Source organism: Arctopsyche grandis, chromosome 6 (assembly GCF_051622035.1).
Source record: "Arctopsyche grandis isolate Sample6627 chromosome 6, ASM5162203v2, whole genome shotgun sequence".
NCBI lineage: Eukaryota > Metazoa > Arthropoda > Insecta > Trichoptera > Hydropsychidae > Arctopsyche > Arctopsyche grandis.
In genome coordinates, this window is record NC_135360.1 from 8,257,021 (window position 1) to 8,277,720 (window position 20,700).

The 20,700-nt window shown below is 33.6% G+C and overlaps 3 protein-coding genes across 5 annotated transcripts in view; 2 read left to right on the forward strand and 1 right to left on the reverse strand.

The window, feature by feature from the left end:
- LOC143913094 (uncharacterized) overlaps positions 1-7,106 on the forward strand; it is a 122,953-nt gene extending 115,847 nt beyond the window's left edge. Inside the window, exon 4 of one of the 2 annotated variants that reach the window (XM_077432690.1) lies at positions 3,521-7,094. In XM_077432690.1, the coding sequence (XP_077288816.1) occupies positions 3,619-5,550 (1,932 nt within the window). In that variant the 5' untranslated portion in view covers positions 3,521-3,618 and the 3' untranslated portion in view covers positions 5,551-7,094. Of the gene's footprint in view, positions 1-3,520 lie in introns of both variants that reach the window. The other variant, XM_077432691.1, reaches the window with a different exon arrangement.
- Positions 7,107-9,695: 2,589 nt separating this feature from the next.
- Rad60 (DNA repair protein Rad60) lies at positions 9,696-17,130 on the forward strand. 2 transcript variants are annotated; one of them, XM_077432703.1, is made up of 8 exons: positions 9,696-9,877; positions 12,106-12,288; positions 12,361-12,654; positions 12,737-12,807; positions 12,890-13,036; positions 14,481-14,625; positions 14,716-14,882; positions 14,960-17,130. In XM_077432703.1, the coding sequence occupies exons 1-8, from the start codon at positions 9,823-9,825 to the stop codon at positions 15,116-15,118; spliced, it is 1,221 nt and encodes a 406-aa protein (XP_077288829.1). In that variant the 5' UTR covers positions 9,696-9,822; the 3' UTR covers positions 15,119-17,130. The 2 variants fall into 2 exon arrangements, with proteins under 2 accessions (XP_077288829.1, XP_077288830.1); XM_077432704.1 differs by having other exon boundaries at positions 9,700-9,877; positions 12,737-12,798; positions 14,960-16,112.
- A 51-nt stretch (positions 17,131-17,181) lies between these two features.
- On the reverse strand, positions 17,182-18,808 carry Mrm2 (Mitochondrial rRNA methyltransferase 2). The gene is made up of 3 exons (XM_077432796.1): positions 18,260-18,808; positions 17,992-18,193; positions 17,182-17,916 (listed from the first exon to the last, which is right to left on the reverse strand). The coding sequence occupies exons 1-3, from the start codon at positions 18,427-18,429 to the stop codon at positions 17,548-17,550; spliced, it is 741 nt and encodes a 246-aa protein (XP_077288922.1). The 5' UTR covers positions 18,430-18,808; the 3' UTR covers positions 17,182-17,547.
- Between the last annotated feature and the right edge of the window lie 1,892 nt (positions 18,809-20,700).

Here is a 20,700-nt window from a genome sequence, read left to right on the forward strand (position 1 = left end):
GCTAGGCAACTTGTCCTTTATAAGGAGGTACACACGGTAGATCAAGTATTCTGTAGTGATACTTGATCTATGCTCTATAACAGTGGTTCTTAACCTTTTTTGGAGGTACTGAACCCCACCAGTTTCATATGCGCATTCACCGAACCCTTCTTAATTGGCACCCGAATTTCCATTGGTCTTGACCTCCGCCGAACCCCTGGGGTTCGATCGAACCCAGGTTAAGAACCACTGCTCTATAATGTGAGTATACGTGTGGACCTCCTGAATCGTTGAATAAATGCTGTGAAGTGACTTTGGCCTTCCATTTAGATCCTGAACCCACCTCTACGCAACACTATCAATAAATCGTTCTTCTCAGTATCATAATTCAAACCAAATCTAATTTTATATTAATTTTTCTAGATATTAGATCAAATACAAATAGACAAATAGAATATATATATAATATTAACGATTATATTCTATTCATTTTAACTTTTAAATAATAAATAAATAAATTGATTAATATCTATATAAGAAATATCATCATCGAAAAATAGATCAATGCCATTAAACGATTAATCTTACCATATTTTTAAAACTAAAAAAAATAAGTACTAGTAATTATAAAAACACCTTCCAAGAACTTTTAATTATAATATGTATGTACATTCATATGTAAGAATCAATTAAGATGTTTTCCAATAAAGCAATACGTTCAAGATCGATTGAGTGTCTTTTATTATTATTAAATTGCATATACATATGTAGTTTATTATTAAATGATGCGGAAATAGCCGGGTTCTCAATTAAAATGTGGGAAATTACATTGGTTAGCTCGTGCGATCGCCTCATTGCTTAGTTACATAGATGTTAGCTAGGTGGATGCCGACTAGCTCCCCCTCCAAAGCCGCAAACTTCCTTAGATCAGCATTAATCTGCTTAATAATAAATAGAGGAGAGCCTGTGCTCGGCTAATAAATTGGCTCGGATAAGATCTTAAAAGTTGTAGGAGCCAACGCGAGCAGGAAGTTGTTGCGCTTTCAACGCCAGACCGAGCTGCAAGCTTGGATTAAACTTTTTTCTTGTATGTAGTTTTAAGTCTTCGCGAAAACATTATAAATAGCCGATGCATTGATCATTGTTCTCACATTATGACAAGCTTTGCTCAGAAAGACGTTTTTTTTTGTAAAATTTATGCTCTATAATATGAACCTTAACATTTACATACTTAGGATTAAAGGTACATATGTATATCTGTATGTATAAGTATATCATTTTCGATAAAGTTGAGACTTTTGATTCCGAAAATAGACGCCAGCTTTTAAACTATTTGGATTATATTTGAAAGTGGCATAAGTCCACTTTTCTTCATTTCGAGAAATATTTCGCAAAACATAATAAATATAATGTTCTGCATTTAAAAATACTGCTGGCCTATAATATCGTTTATTCTGCTTTTCTGAAATTCTAGACATATCGAATTAAAATAAGTGATAACAATTTGTGAATTAAGTCAGACAGAAATGTTGTTTTTGGAAGTGAAAATTGGACTTTCAAATATAACGGCTCATATGTATGTAGTAGCTATTTCTTTTTCTTGTCTAAGGATCTAACCCACATGAGTATTATTTATTCAACGCAACTTATTTCTTATTTTTATATCTTCTAAGAAGCTTAGTAAAGTTGCAAATGTTAATATATTCTTATATGAACTACCTTCATTTGTCAATATTAGTTTTTCTACTTGTTTTTATCATGTCAGCTCCACGCTTAGTTCAGTCGTCTATTTCATATTCTACATCAGGTTAAAATGCATTAAATATCCTTTCTGTTTTGATCCCCGTCATCTAGAAACTTTGAGAAGGAAACTCACATCTATAATCCTTAAATTTTAAAATCAAAAGTAAAATCATATACCTCTACTACCATCGAATAGTATTGAGCAATAGCGCTACTGTATTTATGCAAGGTTTCCCAGAGTTATTTTTTAATTGTAAAAATTAAATGGATAACTTATTATTATCTCTTCTGTATATCAAAGTAGTTTACATGAAAAAAATCACTACATTTTTTTTTCTTACTTGAAATGATTATGCAAGGTTCCCCAAGAGGTATTTTTTTACTGTAAAAATTCAAATAAATGGGCCACTAATTATGATCTCTTCTGTATATCAAAAGTAGTTTACATGAAAAAAATCACTACATTTTTTTCTTACTTGAAACGATTATCCAAGGTTCCCCAAGAGGTATTTTTTTACTGTAAAAATTCAAATAAATGGGCCACTAATTATGATCTCTTCTGTATATCAAAAGTAGTTTACATGAAAAAAATCACTACATTTTTTTCTTACTTGAAACGATTATGCAAGGTTCCCCAAGAGGTATTTTTTTACTGTAAAAATTCAAATAAATGGGCCACTAATTATGATCGCTACTGTATATCAAAAGTAGTTTACATGAAAAAAATCACAAAATTTTTTCTTACATGAAACGATTATGCAAGGTTCCCCAAGAGGTATTTTTTTACTGTAAAAATTCAAATAAATGGGCCACTAATTATGATCTCTTCTGTATATCAAAAGTAGTTTACATGAAAAAATCGCTAAATTTTTTTTCTCACTTGAAACGTGTTGCTCATTATGAATAATTTAGCTAATAGCATACATATATGCATTATGCATTTTAATCCTTTATAAAAGGTTAAACTATTTAACATTCGCAGATTATTTAAATAAATATACATATATATTTATCTCTGAATTTGTAGTGATTTTGAATTATTCAGCTATGGGTGTGAATGTATGTATAGCAGTTATAGAAATGGATACTTTTATTGAATTAAGTTTATGTGTAATTTGATTGCAAATTTGATATGGTGGACGCTAGGCTTTCGACGATTCGATCCAATATGCTCTGCAAATAGAATGCAAATTGGATCTGTCGGTGAAATTTATATATTGTGCATCCCCACTCACCACATATGTACTTATATTGGTGTGATGAAAATTTTAAAATATTCATTCAGCATGTTTGCTCTTGCTTTATGCATATTAAATGCTGTACGAAACGTTCAACAGTATGTGGATTGGGTACATACTTTGTTTGCATCAGTCAGCAGCCGGTGCAACGCCAGCTTCCGATCGGCAAATTTCACTCTCACTTTATTAGATAATCGATATCGATCGGCTGTGGTTCAGTTTCGCAAGCTGAGGATCCGTCTGCTCGGCTGGGTCACCGCAACTGGGTCACCACGCCGGCTCTCGTCTGACCCACTAATGCAAGCAGACGCATCAAGTGCACCTCACACTTACATATACGACAATCCATCCCTTTTGCTCAAAACTATTATAAAACTACAATTTTGTACAATGTCAATACTACGAAGTATTAACTTCATAAAGTATAGTACGTGTGAATGTTGTCGTTGATATTTATTGAGCAAAATATAAACGAGCACAATGTTTATGTTTTGTAAACTATGTTAAAGTGTTGATAATAGTATGACCCGTAGATAATGTGTTTTATTTTTTTGTTGCAGATGTGCTACAGATGATATGGATTGTGCAACTGGCCGTATATAAACAAAGAGAACATTTCTTTTAAGCTGATGAGTGTTTACACGTAAATCTGAGTAGTATGACTTACAAGGCTAAGCGATTCGCAAAGATGAAGCATTTCACGGTTACTATTGCATTTCTGATGATGTTCGGGCAGGGGGTCATCGGCGCTGCTACGGCTAGACCTTTGGAACACTCCCCCGGGGAACTGGCTTGGGCCGCTTGGCTCCAGCAGGACTCTCGACAGTCGGATCCTCAACCACCACCCAGGCGCATCACGACCAAGTCCTTGTTCGTGTTTCCGAATCTAGGACCGGAAGCGTTGCCGGCTTGTGCTGACGGCTACCGTCCCGATTCCATGGGTCGGTGTGTTAAAGTCGTCAAGGTCGATGAGACTGCTCATTTGGAATTCCTGCTTCAGAAGCTCAACTCTCAATTTGCTACAGAGACGTCGGAGAACCAAGACGAATTGTACGATTATGATATTGACACGGAAGCGCCGGACACTTCAGGTCCGTTCCAATTCAACATACCTATTGCTATGCAAGTGCAAGCTCCAAAGCCTGAAGATTCTGAAGGGTCTGGAGATGCTGTAGTTGTTTTCAAGAAAGAAGCTCCACTATCTGTTGCTAACGTTCCGGAGGTGAGACCTGTATCGTCTCCGGAATACGTTCCGGGTGATGTCATTGTCGATGTAAAACCAAACACATTTGAAACTGTGAAAAACGTTTCAGCCACATTGCCTCAAAATTCAACCTCTGAAACTACAATCTTTGTTTCATCCAATGGAAATTTTGAGAATTTAACGTCCAACAGTACAAATGGTGACAGTGAAACGATCCAAGAGTTTCAAAACATCAAAAATTCAACTAACGATGATACTGAAATTGATATTAAAAAACTTTTACAGGATGCTGTGAACGCTGCTGCAACTTCCATAATGAAAACACTACTGGAAGAAGTTTCCAACCATACTGCGCCATCTAAAAATGGTACATTACATGAAGCTGCAATGCTTACAAAAGATAACAATTCCAGCATACCCTTGAAGCGTACAAACAATTCCACTTCTCATAGTAATGGCACAAATGAACAATCCGACATTTACGTCGAACAAATTGAAGCTCTTAAAGACACTCCGCTATCGCAAAATAACACCGTCGTCATTGACATTTCATCAAATGTTAATTTAACACACGATGTCGATAATAAAACCAGTAACGACTATGAAGAAGTGGTCAAACGGCACGACAACGAAGATAATCCTACGCTGACTATCGATTTGAAACCCAACGATGCACCGTACAATGACGGCTCTTTACCAAATGTTCATTTTGACATTGAAAAAGATCACGAAATGGAGCCATCGAATCCAATGGACATCGAAGAGAAGATTAAAGTCATAAGCAGATTCGCCGACGTTACCCGGAACACCGAGCAGAATCCTCACATTGAAAACTACGACCAAAAAAAAACTCCGAATAATCCGGAAATATACCCTCACATACCTCAACCACAGAATATACTAAATTTCTACACGAATCCAATAGACTCGGAAGTATCACCAAGTAACATAGTACGTTTTCCGTCAGGATCTAAAGCAGTTCCGAACAACCACATCAGCAGCCACGAGCAACAATTGCCGTATGAAAAGAACCGTCCATTCAAAACTGACTTTTCTTCAAGTTCTATCAGACACAAACCGCCGTTTTGGTGGTTGCCTAACAACTGGAACATCGAGCAGCCCAAAGACGATCAGAACTTGATGAGCTTCTGGTCTAGGATGCCGTTGGTGCCGGACTACCCGTACGGCAATAACCCCGAACACAACCGGCATCCAATGCGCTATCAAGCACTATATCCAAACCCTCAAGAAGCCAGTGGACGTATCAATTTGAGACACACGTCGATTAATCACAGGCGAGGTAGATTGTACAATAGAGATAGACAGACAGAGCACGAAGAACCGATCATGTATGCGAGAGGCCGACACCCTCATTACCGAGAATAGGCACGTTCAGTGAGCATTTATTTAAAACCGCGTTTTAGTTATGAGGATGGAAAACATAGTATTAAACAATGTAAGGTTACCATATTATAGACTTGGATAAGTTTTACTTTTAATTTTAATCAAAGCCAAATATATGTAAAATATTTCTAAAAAGTACAAGCATTTATTTTGTAGGTGTAAATATAAAAAAGAAACAGTATTCATTTTGTAAATAAAAATTACTCTCTAATGTTGTGATGTCGGTGTGAATATATTCCTGTATATATACTTATTTGTGTGATGCTCTCTATCTTTATTTTAATACCTCACTTGTGAAAATAGAAGAAAGTTGATCAGGAGATTGATCTGTCGATAAGTCGGAGACAATGTAATGGAAACTGAGCTGATTTTAAAGTGCGTACTAAGAATTGTTTAAAATATAATGACATGCAAAATATTGATATTAGCAAAGCTTCCAATATATACAAAGTATGGAATACATTTTCCCTTTTTTATGTAATCTGAAAAATACTCTTCGATGTAGCTTTAAATATATTTACCGATCGACTACGACACATTTTAAGGGGAATTGTAATAATTGTATTTGTGATTATCATAAAAGTATTCATTATTTAATTTTTTAATATTCTATTTACGTATTGTGTATTATGTTAATTTATTGTTTTTTTTTAATTCCTTTTATTTTTTTATTTTTTTGAAGTGATTGAAAAAAATATTTACAATACTTATTTATTATTTATTTTAAAAATGCTTAAAATTCATACACAATCAGCAAAAAACATAAAACTTTTGTTTGTATATAAAATGTTAATAATATTTTGTTGTAAAAATGGATTCTGACTGAAAACTTTAAATTAAGAATGAATTATTGTAATTTTATTTCAATTTTAAATTTTGTATTATATAATTTACACAATTATTAAATTAGATTTATTAAAACTTATGTGTACTAGAATTTGGTGATATTTTTGTCGTAAGGTAATATTGCACTGTATACTGATTAACTTTTACATAATATTAAAACTTTAAATTGCAGATTTTTAATAGAATTTTAACTACATTGCCATTTTAAAATATGCATGGTTTAAGTTGAAAATTTTTGTAAATATAATATACATATAAAAAAACAGTATTTTTGGAGAAATTGTCATCTTGTTTTTATTGTTCCATCTTGCAATCATTTCAGCTTGTTGAGTAAATAATTGTACTCAAATTTTCATTAAGTAGATACATAGTATGTAATAACATAAAGGAGTTTTTAATTTTTGTTGTGTAATCCATTTAAGCTAATGTAAACTCGAAAAGCTACAATGAGATTATCAAAAAGGCTTGCCAATGTGTAATTCGACAAATTTGATGTGTAAATCTTTGTATTTGAATATTTCATAAATTCATATTGAAAAAAAAAACTATTTGATGTGTATATATATATATATATATGTATCTATCTACTTTTAGAATAGTTATTTGTCTTATCTATTTCAAAATTTCTCTAAATGTAATCAAATAATTGTGACATTGCCTAAAATTAAATAATAACCAAAGTGATGAAGCATACCAACTTTTTTTATACATTCCCTGTTCCATATCCACATAAACAATTGAACAATTTCAATCTTGAAATTCACCAGATAATATATTCCAGGAAAAATATACATAGGTAGGTACAGAATTAGATATACATATGTTTATATGTAATTAATAATTTGCTAAATTGATGTACCTACATACTAGTAATTACTCAAATTATATTGGAATTACATACATATAAAATTTTATCGATTATTGAGATGGCATTCTGACTATCGAGATGGAATAATTATTTTTAATACACTTCAATGATGATTGTTTTATTGGTTTTTACTTTATCTATGTACATACATACATAGTAATAATAGATGAAGTTTTGTGATCATGCGAAAATTCGAACTCGATATTTTAACTGATTCGAACTCAGAATCGATCACTGATCACGTTTTCATGATCTAGAAAAAATGTGTGTGTGTGTGTCTGTGTATTTTGGGGATTTTTTATTGGGATTTGTGGGGACAGTTCGATGGGAACAACAGTGTTAGTCCTATCGAACTGAAACTTAGTATCAGCTACTGAAATTCTTATCAACACGACGTAATTTTTTTTCATATTTTTAAGTTGACCGGAAATGGTACCTCCCCTTATAGGTGTCTTCTTTTTTTTAAGTTTTTGAATTTAATTATCTCCCAAACCGCTGACTGAATCTGACTGATTTTTTTTTACATTTAATAGAAATTATAAATTTTACAACCTTATATTTTTTGAATATTTTTATCTGAACCGAAAGTAGTACTTTTACTCTAGAGAACCGAGGTTATTTATTTTTTTCTCAGAAACCTTTTGATTTATTTTACTGTAAGGTTGCCAATTTCTTGGAACCGTTTCAATGAAAATCAGATAAATTTACAAACTGATAGGAAACGATCGACTTATCGAGTCATAAACCAAAGTCTGGCCAACAGCAACCACTGAGATTCGAACCCGCGACTACTATATTCGAAATCATATTTTATTTTATTTTTACATAGTTATATACTAGGAAGGGCTAACAGGTTACTTCAATGCGCCTTCCTATTAATTACAAATATTGCACCATTTTATATAACATAAATCGCTGTATTTCGAGAGGCTGAAGAACACGAAATTAACAATTAATTAATTAATGTATTAATCCATGGATACATCTATGGATTTAGATTTGTATGTACATACATTTTTACATATTATACATAAATCAAATTCAGATATTTGTGACATAGCGGGTAGGATGATTTTTACAAATTTGATGGAGGAACCATTTCAACAATGAAATCAGATGAATTGGCAACTCTAATAGGAAACGATCGAATTGGAGTCACGAATATCCAAGTATGATAACCATTAGTCCACGCCACTCATATTTTTTTTACAAATAATTTATCTCGATATATTGGAGGATTGGATTAAAAACTGTAATGCCACTGCAGTATATTTTGTAAATAAGTAATCAATTCAATTTTATTTGAAATTAAAGTTTTTTCCAACAGAAAAATAATCAAAGTAATGCTTTTAATCATCATATACAAAACAATATTGCTATTCTGTCTGTGTGACTGTGTGTCTGCCTGTCTGAGATAACGCTCGCCGTACTATAATAGTCGTTTCGATTCGACATACATGTGTACGTCACTGCTAAAACGTATACGAAGATATAATAACTAGACTACGGATAAAGACCGTGCTTTTTCCAGGAATTGGGGCGGTTTGGCTCTATTTACAAAGCTAGAGTACAAAAAAAAGTTTCGGCGAACCTTTAACAAAGCATTTACAACAATTGAACAATAAACGGCGCGCTGTGGGTCCAGCCACTCATAATAACAAAAGAAAAACCTTTCCGTTTGGCTGAGAATTTACCGTCATCTATTGAAAATTTATTTATTTAATTAACTAATTTTTCTATTGTTGTTTTATATTGTTTACATGTAGGTAGGTAGGTAGTTTTTACGATTTTTTTCATATTAAACAATTATATATAAATATTAAATTGAATATATTTAAAAGGTATTTGAAAAAAATTCGACCGCGTGGGGATCGAACACATGACCGATTCCTTAATTTTTATTTTATCTATGTACGTAGTAACAATAGATGAAGTTTTGTAATCATGTGAAAATTCAAACTCGAGATTTTGACTGATTCGAACTCAGAATCGATTACTGATCACGTTTTTATGATCTTGAAAACATATGTGTGTGTGTGTGTGTCTGTGTATTTTGGGGATTTTTTGAACATCATTAGTAGTCACCGGAGCCTGAGGGGGCCGTGTATTGTTCAAAGGTTGTAAATGCATTGTTAAAGGTTTGCCGAACAATGGATAGCACTGTGACTATCCTACCTCTAATCATTAGTCCTATCGAACTTTTTTTTTAATTTTTACACGATGTAAATTTTTTTTAATTTAATAACTTAATATGGCAAAACCCATGCGATTATATTTCATCAGGTACAACACTAGTATTTTAATAATAATAATCACAGTTATACATTTAGCATTTAGATTAGAAATAATGAAACAATGTGCGTTAAGTTGGCAGTCTAATTCAGCTGCACTCGAAATGGACGCACGCCGTAGTGCTTAGACCAGTGCGAGCCATGGCCAGTGGCGGTCTGGTTAGCGGACGGGTGAGGCGAGAGCTGCGCTGGTAGGGGGCGAAAGCAGCTAAAAGGGCGAAGGCGCCAAAAGAAGAGGGCGGAGTCGCCATGTCGTCGTCGTCGGAAGAAGATCTGTACGGAGACACAGCCAGGAAGCTGAACGGTGCGCGTCAAATCGCCTTCATCCGGCTTTCCTAATGCTAGAACATCGCTCCCATTTCCACCAGTTACTCAACAACGCGCAATTATTGCATTGACCCTGTTGTCTTTCTTTGTTCCTCGCCTTCGCGCCAATCGCGCTCCCTTTCCCTTTCCCTCTCCCTCTCGCTCGCCGTTTCCGTTGCAATGTCCATTTCTCTCATTCCCGCTTTTGTTGTGTTCCCAAACTGAATCGATCAGCTGATGGTTTCGAACGTCATGCGTTGTTGACATTCAGACCGTTTCCGATACACAAACCTGATCATATTTGCTTCTCCGCGATAATTGTGTTCGTGATTTTTCTCTTTTTGTACGTTTTGACACTATTATTATCGATTCGAAAAACATTCGATGCGCATCCATTGACGTACGCTTTATTTTGAACGCGCCGTCAAAACTTTAGTCCAAGCATCGCGCCAGTCGACTATGACCGATTTCAATTTTCAGAATTTGACGAAATTGAAAAATATTTATTTGGGAAAGAATATGCGCTCATTAAATGGCAATTCATCGATTCATATTTCATCAAACTTTTCCTCGCTAATATTTTGTTGCAAAATTTGGGAATTCCTGATTTGGGGATTTCCCCCTCCCCCCTCATTAATGTACAGTGAGCGACAAAAAAAAAGCTGATATTGAGATTTCTATGAAATTTGATTTTACTCTTATATGTAGCGATATTCTCAGTACAAAAGTTTATTAAACGATGATAAGGATATTAAAACAAGACATAGTATGAATTTTTACTACGTGTTTATTGAAATATTGAAATTATTTGCGAAATGTATAAAAATGGGGAAAACGTGTTGGCTGCATTTTGGTCGTGTTTCACTTATTTTGAAGCGATTTTCAACCTGTAATTTTTTTATATGTTGTAAATAAGCTATTCTATTAATAAACATAAAGAAATATATAATTATTTACGTTAATAATTTGTTACTCCACATTTATTTTTTATAACTGCTCGAATTCTTCTGGGCATGGAATCAAACGTGCTGTTCTTCAAGATCGATTTATTACTGCTTCTAAAATCAGGGTTGAGGTCTAAGCTTCAACAAAAATGCAGCCAACACGTTTTTCCCCATTTTTATACATTTCGCAAATAATTTCAATATTTCAATAAACACGTGTTAAAAATTCATAGTTTGTCTTGTTTTAATATCCTTATGATCCTTATCATTTCAAAAGATTCAGATATTTTGGATTTATTTTGAACTTTGACTTTCTCTTATACCAGGACATTGATTAAAAAATTTAAATATTTCTTTGGTTTTCATTTTTTTCACGTATCATATACAAAAACAATGTAATTATATAAAAAAAAAACATTAAATAATGAATTAACAACTTACCTTCGTATTATAAATAGTTTTTCTACACAGGATTGCATATTAGTATCCATGCCTGATATATATGGTTTCAGAAGACACAATAACTCATCAAACGAGCACACACACATTCTTGCATAGTTAAAAAAAGTTACGTGGGTACTTTCTTAAATATTCATAAAATATATTGAACACTAAGAGATGTGCTAAAACTATAGCAGTTAAGTTTATACTACTTCTTGCGACACGTAGAAGAGAAATTGAATCTGCAGTGAATGATAATAATAATTTTTGTAGCGTCCAGCATCTGCTAAAGTTTCTACGATGTGAGGACATTGACCTAGATACAGAAACGTATAAAAGCAAATGCGTGGGAATTCCAGTGTATCCTTACAAATATATCGAATTTATGTGTTTTTCACTAATAAAATAATCTTCGTGTTTTTTATATGTATGTATTTTTACATTTTACAGGCTATTATAAAAAATACAGCATTTTTAAATGCAAATATTTATACTTGTATGATTTTGGTTACACAACAATTTATATACATCGATGCAATAACAGAGTTGAAATCAAATTGCAGGTTTTTGATAATACAGAAAGTTTTACGAACTCTAACGTGTTAATTAAAGATTAGTCAACATGCGATATATACAGAAAAAGTTCATTTCATAAACATAATTGTATTATGGTCTATATTTTCTATACAATAATTTTTATTAAAATGCACAAATTATTTAATCTGTTATCATAATTTGAAATTTAAACGATACATATGCTTCCCATAATATTAGAATTTTTCCTCTCAGTTATAATATGTATCATGAACCCGAATTAATTTTATCAATCGTGCCATTTTAGAATTGAAAAGTAATTGGAAGCCAAATATCGAATTGAACGACTACACAAGCGATCACAACATTACATCAGATGAGTCTGACAAAGGAAAATCTCCCGGAAAGTCCACAAAGATTAAAAGAAAGCACAAAAAATCATCTAGGAATATAGATAGGGCTTTAGATCTGGACACGTCTGCAACTTCAGGTAATGCATTGAATTCTCAATTGCACCACCGTACGACTTTTGTTTGTTTGATTACATGAAATCTGTTTGCAGATGTTAGCATTAAGAGTTCAAATACCAACGGCAATCTCAGAATGACACGTGCATCGGCGCGCCATTCGCAGGATTTACATTCTGTTTTTAACAATATGAATTCGAACGTCGTCGACATCGTGACTAATGCTCCGATGAGCAGCGGAGCAGCTCGTAGTAGTATCAATAGAATAAGGGGCACTACGGCACGAGGCAGACCTCCCCGCGGAAGAACGACTCGCGTCAAAACGTCTCGGGGCAGACGATCTCGAGTCAGGAATCAGAGTGCTGGCGGTTTACCCACTGTAAATATAGGTAATTATTGTAGGTGGTTGTCGATAAAATGTAATATAGCTTTTTATTGGACGTGTTTGATTAATTTGATACGTGTGATTAGGTTGCTCGGATAGTGAAGAATCATATCAGCCGTTGTTCAGCAAATCTTCGACGCAGAGTAAAGTTAGTTCTGTAAATATGATTTTTTTTAATTTAATATGTTATACCTACTTGATTTTGTATTCAAACATTAATTCCGTATATTTTTTTATAGGAAAAAGATGATCTAATTGATCTGGACAGTAGTGGAATAGATCATTCTTTGAATGAAAACAATTCGGATGCTGAGAGCGAAAACGAAGAATTGTCTATCAAAGTTCATTGGAGGAGCAAAGAGTATCATAGATTTAAAATTCGCAAAGTATGTATTGTTGTTTAGGGTGACCATGAGGAGCATTGTCATTTTTTATGGGTTAGTATTCCTGGAAGGGAGAGTCATAGGGCGCGAACACACAGCGTGGGATGCGGGATTTTGTACGTGGGATATATTTTTTTAGATAGTTTTAACCCTTTGCCCGCGGTAATAAATATAGCGAACAAGCCCTGTACGCGGCACCTTTTTCGCGAATTTGGCAATCGAGTTTTCGACCTTAAATACAGATTTTAATATTTACTCAAGTAACCAGATATGTTAATTAACACATAAAGTATTATTTTAAACAATAAAATACATAATATATCTCGTAGTTTTGGATTAATTGTCAAATAATCATTCTTCATAATTGTATGAAGACGTGACGTCACATAAACAAGGTTTCAGTATGGTTCCACAAAAAACTAATTTTTGACTGGTATATATGAATTTTAAGCAAATTGAATAGATGGCATTCAACTCAGTAATATATTCAACCAATTTTGAACCTTAAAACAGTTGAAATAGGCGCATATAAGCCTCAAAATCCAGTGCAAAGTTCAGAAATTCTATGGAAGACAGCCGCGTTACAGACTTTTCGCCCAAAGCTTCCATAGAAGACGGCCGCGGGCAAACGGCTAAACATACAGAAAAAAAAAACATGTTAGACGGCGGTCATATACGCGGTAACGTGTGGTATATACATGGGACCAACTATTTATTGGAACGGTCTCGTTGAAATTCTATAGTATTGTTTATACTGGCTTGACGATGATATATACCAATTCGACCCTTCAGACTATATTTTTTTGCAAATATGGGATACACCGCTATCGATCACTGTCAAGCAATGGTCCAAAGGGTCGAATTGGTATATATGTATCACCGTCAAGCAAGTATAAATAATACTATAGAATTTCAACGAGACCACTCCGATGAATAGACGGTCCCATGTATATATCACACGTTACCGCCGTCTAACGTGTTTTTTCTGTATGTTTAAAACTATTTAAAAAGAATATCCCACGTACAACATCCCGCATCCCGCGCCCATAGAGTGGCAGAGGTACGGCCATTCGCCTCCTAATGGATCGCCACTTTGTATTCAATAGCAATGGAACAGTAGTCCATTGTGAAATGAGTTGAGAAATTGTGAACCACAGCCGCTCTGATGGGCAGGATTGAAAATTGCATTAGGGGAAGACGGACGTCACCTTTCTGATGTGATTTTTGCTATGCAAATGGCATATCCCCTCAAATATATAATATATTATTTGGTACTTATTGGTTATACGGGCGCATCCAAGCGTCGAGGATACACGCACATTTACATATGAAAAATTAATTCTGTTTTGCTTTTTTAACAATGATAATGCTCCTCGTGGTCACTCTTTGTATATGTTTACTTTTTTTCTTTCCAAATATTAAATTTTCTTTTAATATTTCATTTCAGTATCAGAAGTTAACTTCAATTTTTGAATTTTTCGCTAAGTTAGAAGAGGTAGCAATCGATAACTTGCTTTTGACGCTAGGAGATAGAGTTCTTCGACCGGTAGATACACCAGCTTCTATAGAGTACAATATTTGTCATTTTATCGGTAAGTTTATAGTGTAATAACCAAGCGACACTAATAAAAGCCTCGTTAAAATGTAAAATCTATGATTTTTATGGTAATTTAATCGTTTAGAAGGTGGAATTGTACCACACAGTGTAACGCACATTGCAGAGCAGTCGGCTAAAAAATATGATGCTCCGTCTGATGCTTTAGCGGCTGCTATGCATAAAAAGCTAGTTATCAAATTAAGGTCAAAGGAAATGAAGAATGCTTTTGAAGTTATGATTGGCAAGAATCAGGTATGTATTTTTATTAATTTTTTTGCTTTATTTGTGAACTTATTTGATTGGTTTTATATTTGTGTTTTCGTTTTCAGAAATTGTCCGTTGCAATGGTTAAGTTTTCAGAAGAAATTGAAGTTCCACTTAGCAGGTTAAAATTTTACTTCGACGGCGATTTAGTCGATTCTGAGTCTACTCCGGTTAGCTTAGACTTGGAGGGCGGAGAATGTTTGGATGTTCACGTTGTCGGATAGTGAACTGTTGAACCGATTTATTTGTAAATGATTTATCGCTATTGTATGTATATCAACATTCCTGTAATGGCTAAGATTATTTTACAGTTTTTTTTGTTGTTGAAACTTTCCGAAACAGTTCCTCGTTGTGCAGTACAAAATGTTTGTCGGCGCCTTCTAAAAAAATTTTTTTTTTAATATTTTCATGTTCTCAGTTCAAATTTATGCTATTACACTCATGGTTATTAATAAAAATTAATATACATTAGTCATAGAATTGAAATTTTAAAGAAAATCTTTATTTAATTAAGGATTATTAAGTATATTAAGGATTGAGCAATGGCGAATGCAACCCAGTGAGAGTTTAAGAAGTTGAAAAATCGAAACGATATCGTAGTTATAATCAATGTTGTTATATAAAAAAATCTAATGTAATAAAAAAAAGGATCTTTTTCCCTACGATATCATTCACTTTTAATGCTAAGAATTTTTAATGAAATAGAAATTTTTATTTTTATTATTCTAATACATGGATATCGATAATATTTTTTAGAAAATATAAAATTTTAATACCTTTCGAAATCGACGTGTAATATTCCCTTTTTTATTTCAATTTGCTCACACGGCAATGCACACACCTCAACAGACCCCTTCCTGTCTCCCCGATTGGATGCTGCACTATCAATGCAAGTAGCAGAACTAATAGTATACATGTTTAAAAATCATATTTAAAAAAAATGGTGCAAGTTTCGCTACTACCACTTCGATATACTTACCACGCTTATTCACAGCATTCAATCAATTGATCTTATAAACGCTATACATGCATAATATCTATTACTTATGTAGTAAATCCCAGTGTAAAATATACATTCGTTACATTATTATTTTATATTTAAAAAGTGTACGAATTTGTGTTGAATCAACCTTTAAAATGATTTTATTTTTTAACGAATAAATGAAATAATAAGTATGTAATGTTATATTCTTCAAGTGACTTACTTTTACGTACATCAAAAAATTGATCATTTGCACTGAAATAAATGTGTTTGACGTTATTTCACTTATATATGTTACAGTCCAAGTGTTCACTGTGGTTCATTCATGAACGTACTAGTTTGTTCATACACGAACTATTGGTTTTAGTTGAAGCGCTAACAGTCCAAGCTATCTTCAAATAGACTCACCAGGTGTCACATGGTGACACTAGTGTTTAAAAGGGAAATCCTATGGAAAACAAATTACAACGTTGCTATTATTCTTTTTCCTGCTAATATTAAAAATATATTGCAACCCAGCATATGTAAAGGATGGGACAAACGATTGAGAATACTTAAACTTATGCCTAATAATTTGTGCATGAACAAACTAGTTAATTTCTTCTTTTTTTTACACTTATAACTGGCCAGATTGGTTAGTGTATGAACAAACTAGTATGTTCATGAATGAATGAAATGTACACTTGGACTGTAACATATACAAACATACATATGTAAAAAAAATACATAGCTTTATTTAGCTTTTGAGAATAAAATACAAGTGTTATAATTTGTAAATAATTGTCAGTATATTTTTCTTTGATAATTCGGTTCCACAACAAAATGGCAAACGACACAACGTCTCCAGACAAAATGATAACGCGATATAATATGACATTCATAAACTCAAAAACGTTTGTTTTACGGAAAAAAAACATGATGACGAAGATCTATCCACGTCCTTGAACATATTAATAAATAAATATTAGATAATCCAGTCTAATCGATTTCCCTGAAATTTCACGAAATAGCGTATATTTTGAATATATGAATTCTGTGTATGAATATAATGTCGCGTTATAATTTGTCCGTAGACATTATGTCGCATTATCATTTTGATGGGGACGTTGTGTCGTTCGCCGTTTAGTCGTGACACCGGAAAATTCATATAACAATGAACAATTTTGATAATGAAAGTATTCTGTCTATTTTCATCTGAAATTTTTAATCATTTGTTATCAAGTTATTGTGTACCTAATTTTTATTGCAAATTATAATAAAAAAAAATATATATATATACACAAAATCAAAAACACTAGTTTTTTTAAATCACTCGCAAGTACATATATAATAAAATGCGTTTTTTTTTATCTCCGTATACATGCTTTCTTTTATATACATATTTTAATGATAAAAGTTAGCTATGTATTATTGATAACAGAAATCAAACCAAAATCATAACAAATAATATATATTCATTATCTAGTCATAGATAAACATAATACAATACAATATAAATACTTGAATATACAAAACAATTATAATACAATAGACATCAATATTGCTACGAACATATTTAATTATTAAATATACTATTTTGAGCATATGATATAATTGCTTAAAAATTTACATCGATATAGTTGTGTACGATAGACACTTAATTTACATAACGCCATTTAACGGTTGACTGATTCATGTTTGCAATCCTTTGAATCCACTAGCAAACAAGAACTTCTCAGAGGAGTCTGATCTGCTTGATGGCGGTTTATAAATTTTCACCCCCTTATAAAATCTACCTAGATCGAGCTCCAGTATCGGCACTTCTACGCCATCCCAAACCTTCACAAGGAGGCATGCATTTTTGGTGGAAACTTGGGCTGCAAACCGAAAAGCTTTATAACAAAGGCTGATTATTTTGTCCTGGTCTATTGCCTTCACTCCGCTGGCATTAGGTGCCATATCCGACAAGACTACATTGACTTTGTGGTCACCCAAAGCTTCTTTTAATTTCGTCTGCGTTTCTTCGGATTCGAAATCTAAATTGCTGAGAATGGTCGCACCCTGAAATTCAAATTTTGATTAACAAAAAAAAAAGAATTACGTTTAAAATGGGATTCATTTGTTTAATAGTAGTACTTCAATGGGAAAGATTTGTTGTCTGTCAATGGCGAACACTTTCCCGACTGGTTTGTGTAATTCACTTTTATTCGAGTTGACTTTTTGAACGGCGACTTGAGTCCATGATCCCGGGGCGGCTCCGATATCGACTACTACTTGTCCTGGTTGTAAAAAGTTGCCTTTTTCATTCATCTCTAACAACTTGAATGCACTGCGACATCTATAAAATCAGTACATTAAAATGGACACTAAGTATGCAAAAATTAAAAGCTTGAAAAATTCTAACCTATAATTTTGTATCTTGGCTTTCTCTACGTAGGGGTCTGTCAATTGGCGTTGCAACCAATCATTCGAACTCGTACCTTTTCTTCTTATGTTTGCTAACGCCACGTTTGCGAATATCGTGCGAGATTTTAAAATACAGTTTGACATTTTAGACGGTGAAGCCAACTGCATTTCACAAATGTTTATTATGAAATACCGACTCAATTTGACATAATAATGGCAAAAGCCGCTAAACAGCTGGTGTGTTTTGGTCCAAAGTGTATAAATAGCATCCTTTTTACATACCTCTTCTTACTTTCACTTATTTGTTATAAACCAGAGATGTATAATACATAGATCCACCCTCACGCTTTAAGGTCTGTTCATACCTAGTCAGCACGTACCGACTTCAGCAGGTATCCGGCCGTACGAAAAGTATTATTTGGTACATTTTGTATGGGTATATTCATACCAACCGTCACGTTTACGCCACGGCAGGCTTACAGCAGTACCCGACATTTCCTGATCATTGTTCATACCTTACAGCAACATCCGTCAACGTATCGTATCCGTTTTTTTGGCCATCATGGAAATATACACGCGAATTACGTGCCATGAGTCTGCCGCTTTGCTGTTTTGGACCAATTATCGATAGTGACAGTTGACAGCTGTTCAATCTTTCGACATAGTTTTGGCGCAAATATTTAAAAAAAATTTAAATTTTTTACGGAAATATTTAAAAAAAAATTGTCCATCATCCACAAGCTCCTTATACAGTGTCCAAAACTCTCCTTCGGTTTTTCTGTTTTTTAACATGGGATGCACATCAAAACGCCTCCGTGCTTTTTTATTGCCTTCTTGAGCTTCTTCTTCCAACAACAGCGCGATTATACATAATTTTTAGTTCGATAAACGTCGAAACATTTTTGCTGACTTGTATTCTGACGCGTAGCTACGAATGCACGTGTATGCACTCATATTGCAAGTACTCGACAATACGACGTAAGCAATATTGTGCTGTATCATCATGGCCTCTAATGTATAAGTAAGCCGATTTTGCCTTGCACTCGGCCAAATTGCTGTAAACGTGACGTGACCGCGACGTGTAGGTAGATATGAATAGGAATGTAATAAAATGACATATTTGAAACGGAGTCGTGCAGTGCTGAAGCCGTGCAGTGCTGTTACGTATGAACAGACCTTTATACTGGTCTCCCTTTTGGCGCATGCACACTTTCTCTCAGTAGGTAGTTAGCTTCTAAGTAGGAAAGGTCGATTGCGGAGATCTTGTCGTCACTAACTGAGGGGAGCGGGGGGTTTAACTAGCTGGGAAGTGAAAAAAACGCCGACCGCTGCGTCGTAGGGAAACCTTTGTTTTCCCAACTTCCCCGCTAGTTAAACCCCCCGCACCCCTCAGTTAGTGGCGACAAGATCTCCAACGAAATTTGTATTTAATGCCATATTTATTCTATATCTATGTTATAAACAAATCAATCATGTCTAATCAGCAACGTGGAATAATGGTGAGAATATATGCTTTCCAACAGTGGTCACGGATTCGAGTCCCACTGGTGGCTGCTGGCCAGACCTTGGTTTATGATTCCAGGTCCACAAAGGCGCATTCATTCATCATTTCGAACGGGCGAACGGGTTAGGAAATAATAGAAAAAGTGTGGTACGTAGAAATTCTCGATTGAAATTCTAAGAGATTTGATAGATTCCATGCCTATTAGAATAAAAGCTGTGATAAAAGCAAAAGGAGCCACAACCAAATATTAATTTCTTTTTTATTAATTTGTAAATAGTTTATATGATCGAAATAAAATGAAAAATGTACATGTAAACTGTTATTTTAATCCCAAATATCATTCTTGCGCGACATCGACACACCGTCGTTAAAGCCAATCAGCCATAAAACTTTTCTCGCCCCCTTTCTGTTATATAATTTTAACATTTCTCTTCTTTAAATAGTGCCCTACGATATCATCTACTATTTTAACGACTTTGTGTGTTGGTTTTAAACATTTAAAGCTGAAATTTTACGCATAATCTCCTTGTTCCACTTTTCATTTTCGTGACTGTATATTTAATTATTTTCAATTGCTGATGAATTCTGCATCGAATTTTGAGAATATTTGCAAAGAGAAAATTTGTAACCCGATCAAATCTATAATGAAGATGAAACAGGCTTGTACTTATGGTTGCCAACTTTTTCTGAGGCAATTCTGGGACAAATAGCTCAAAACTCAATTTGTATATATTTTTTTTATTCGTCCGGAACATATTTTATAGTTTTTACATGCGGAAAATATTACTTTAGAAAAAAAATTGTCATCATGTTCAGTCATCAAAATTTAACTGGCTTTCACGCCTCGTTAAATTTGGTTCCTTTATTCGAATACAAAAAATATATACATAAGAGTAAAAGAGGTCTTAAAAAGAATTGGTTTTCGACTAATCAAA

Bases quoted from the DNA above. Each gene is read 5' to 3' on its own strand.
- Rad60 (XM_077432703.1), top strand. From the start codon at position 9,823: ATGTCGTCGTCGTCGGAAGAAGATCTGTACGGAGACACAGCCAGGAAG. The intron at 12,808-12,889 runs GTAAATATGATT...ATTTTTTTATAG, and splicing joins CGCAGAGTAAAGTTAGTTCT to GAAAAAGATGATCTAATTGA. The intron at 14,626-14,715 runs GTAAGTTTATAG...TTAATCGTTTAG, and splicing joins CAATATTTGTCATTTTATCG to AAGGTGGAATTGTACCACAC.
- Mrm2 (XM_077432796.1), bottom strand. From the start codon at position 18,429: ATGCAGTTGGCTTCACCGTCTAAAATGTCAAACTGTATTTTAAAATCT. The intron at 18,194-18,259 runs GTTAGAATTTTT...CTGATTTTATAG, and splicing joins GCCAAGATACAAAATTATAG to ATGTCGCAGTGCATTCAAGT. The intron at 17,917-17,991 runs GTACTACTATTA...TTTGAATTTCAG, and splicing joins AACAAATCTTTCCCATTGAA to GGTGCGACCATTCTCAGCAA.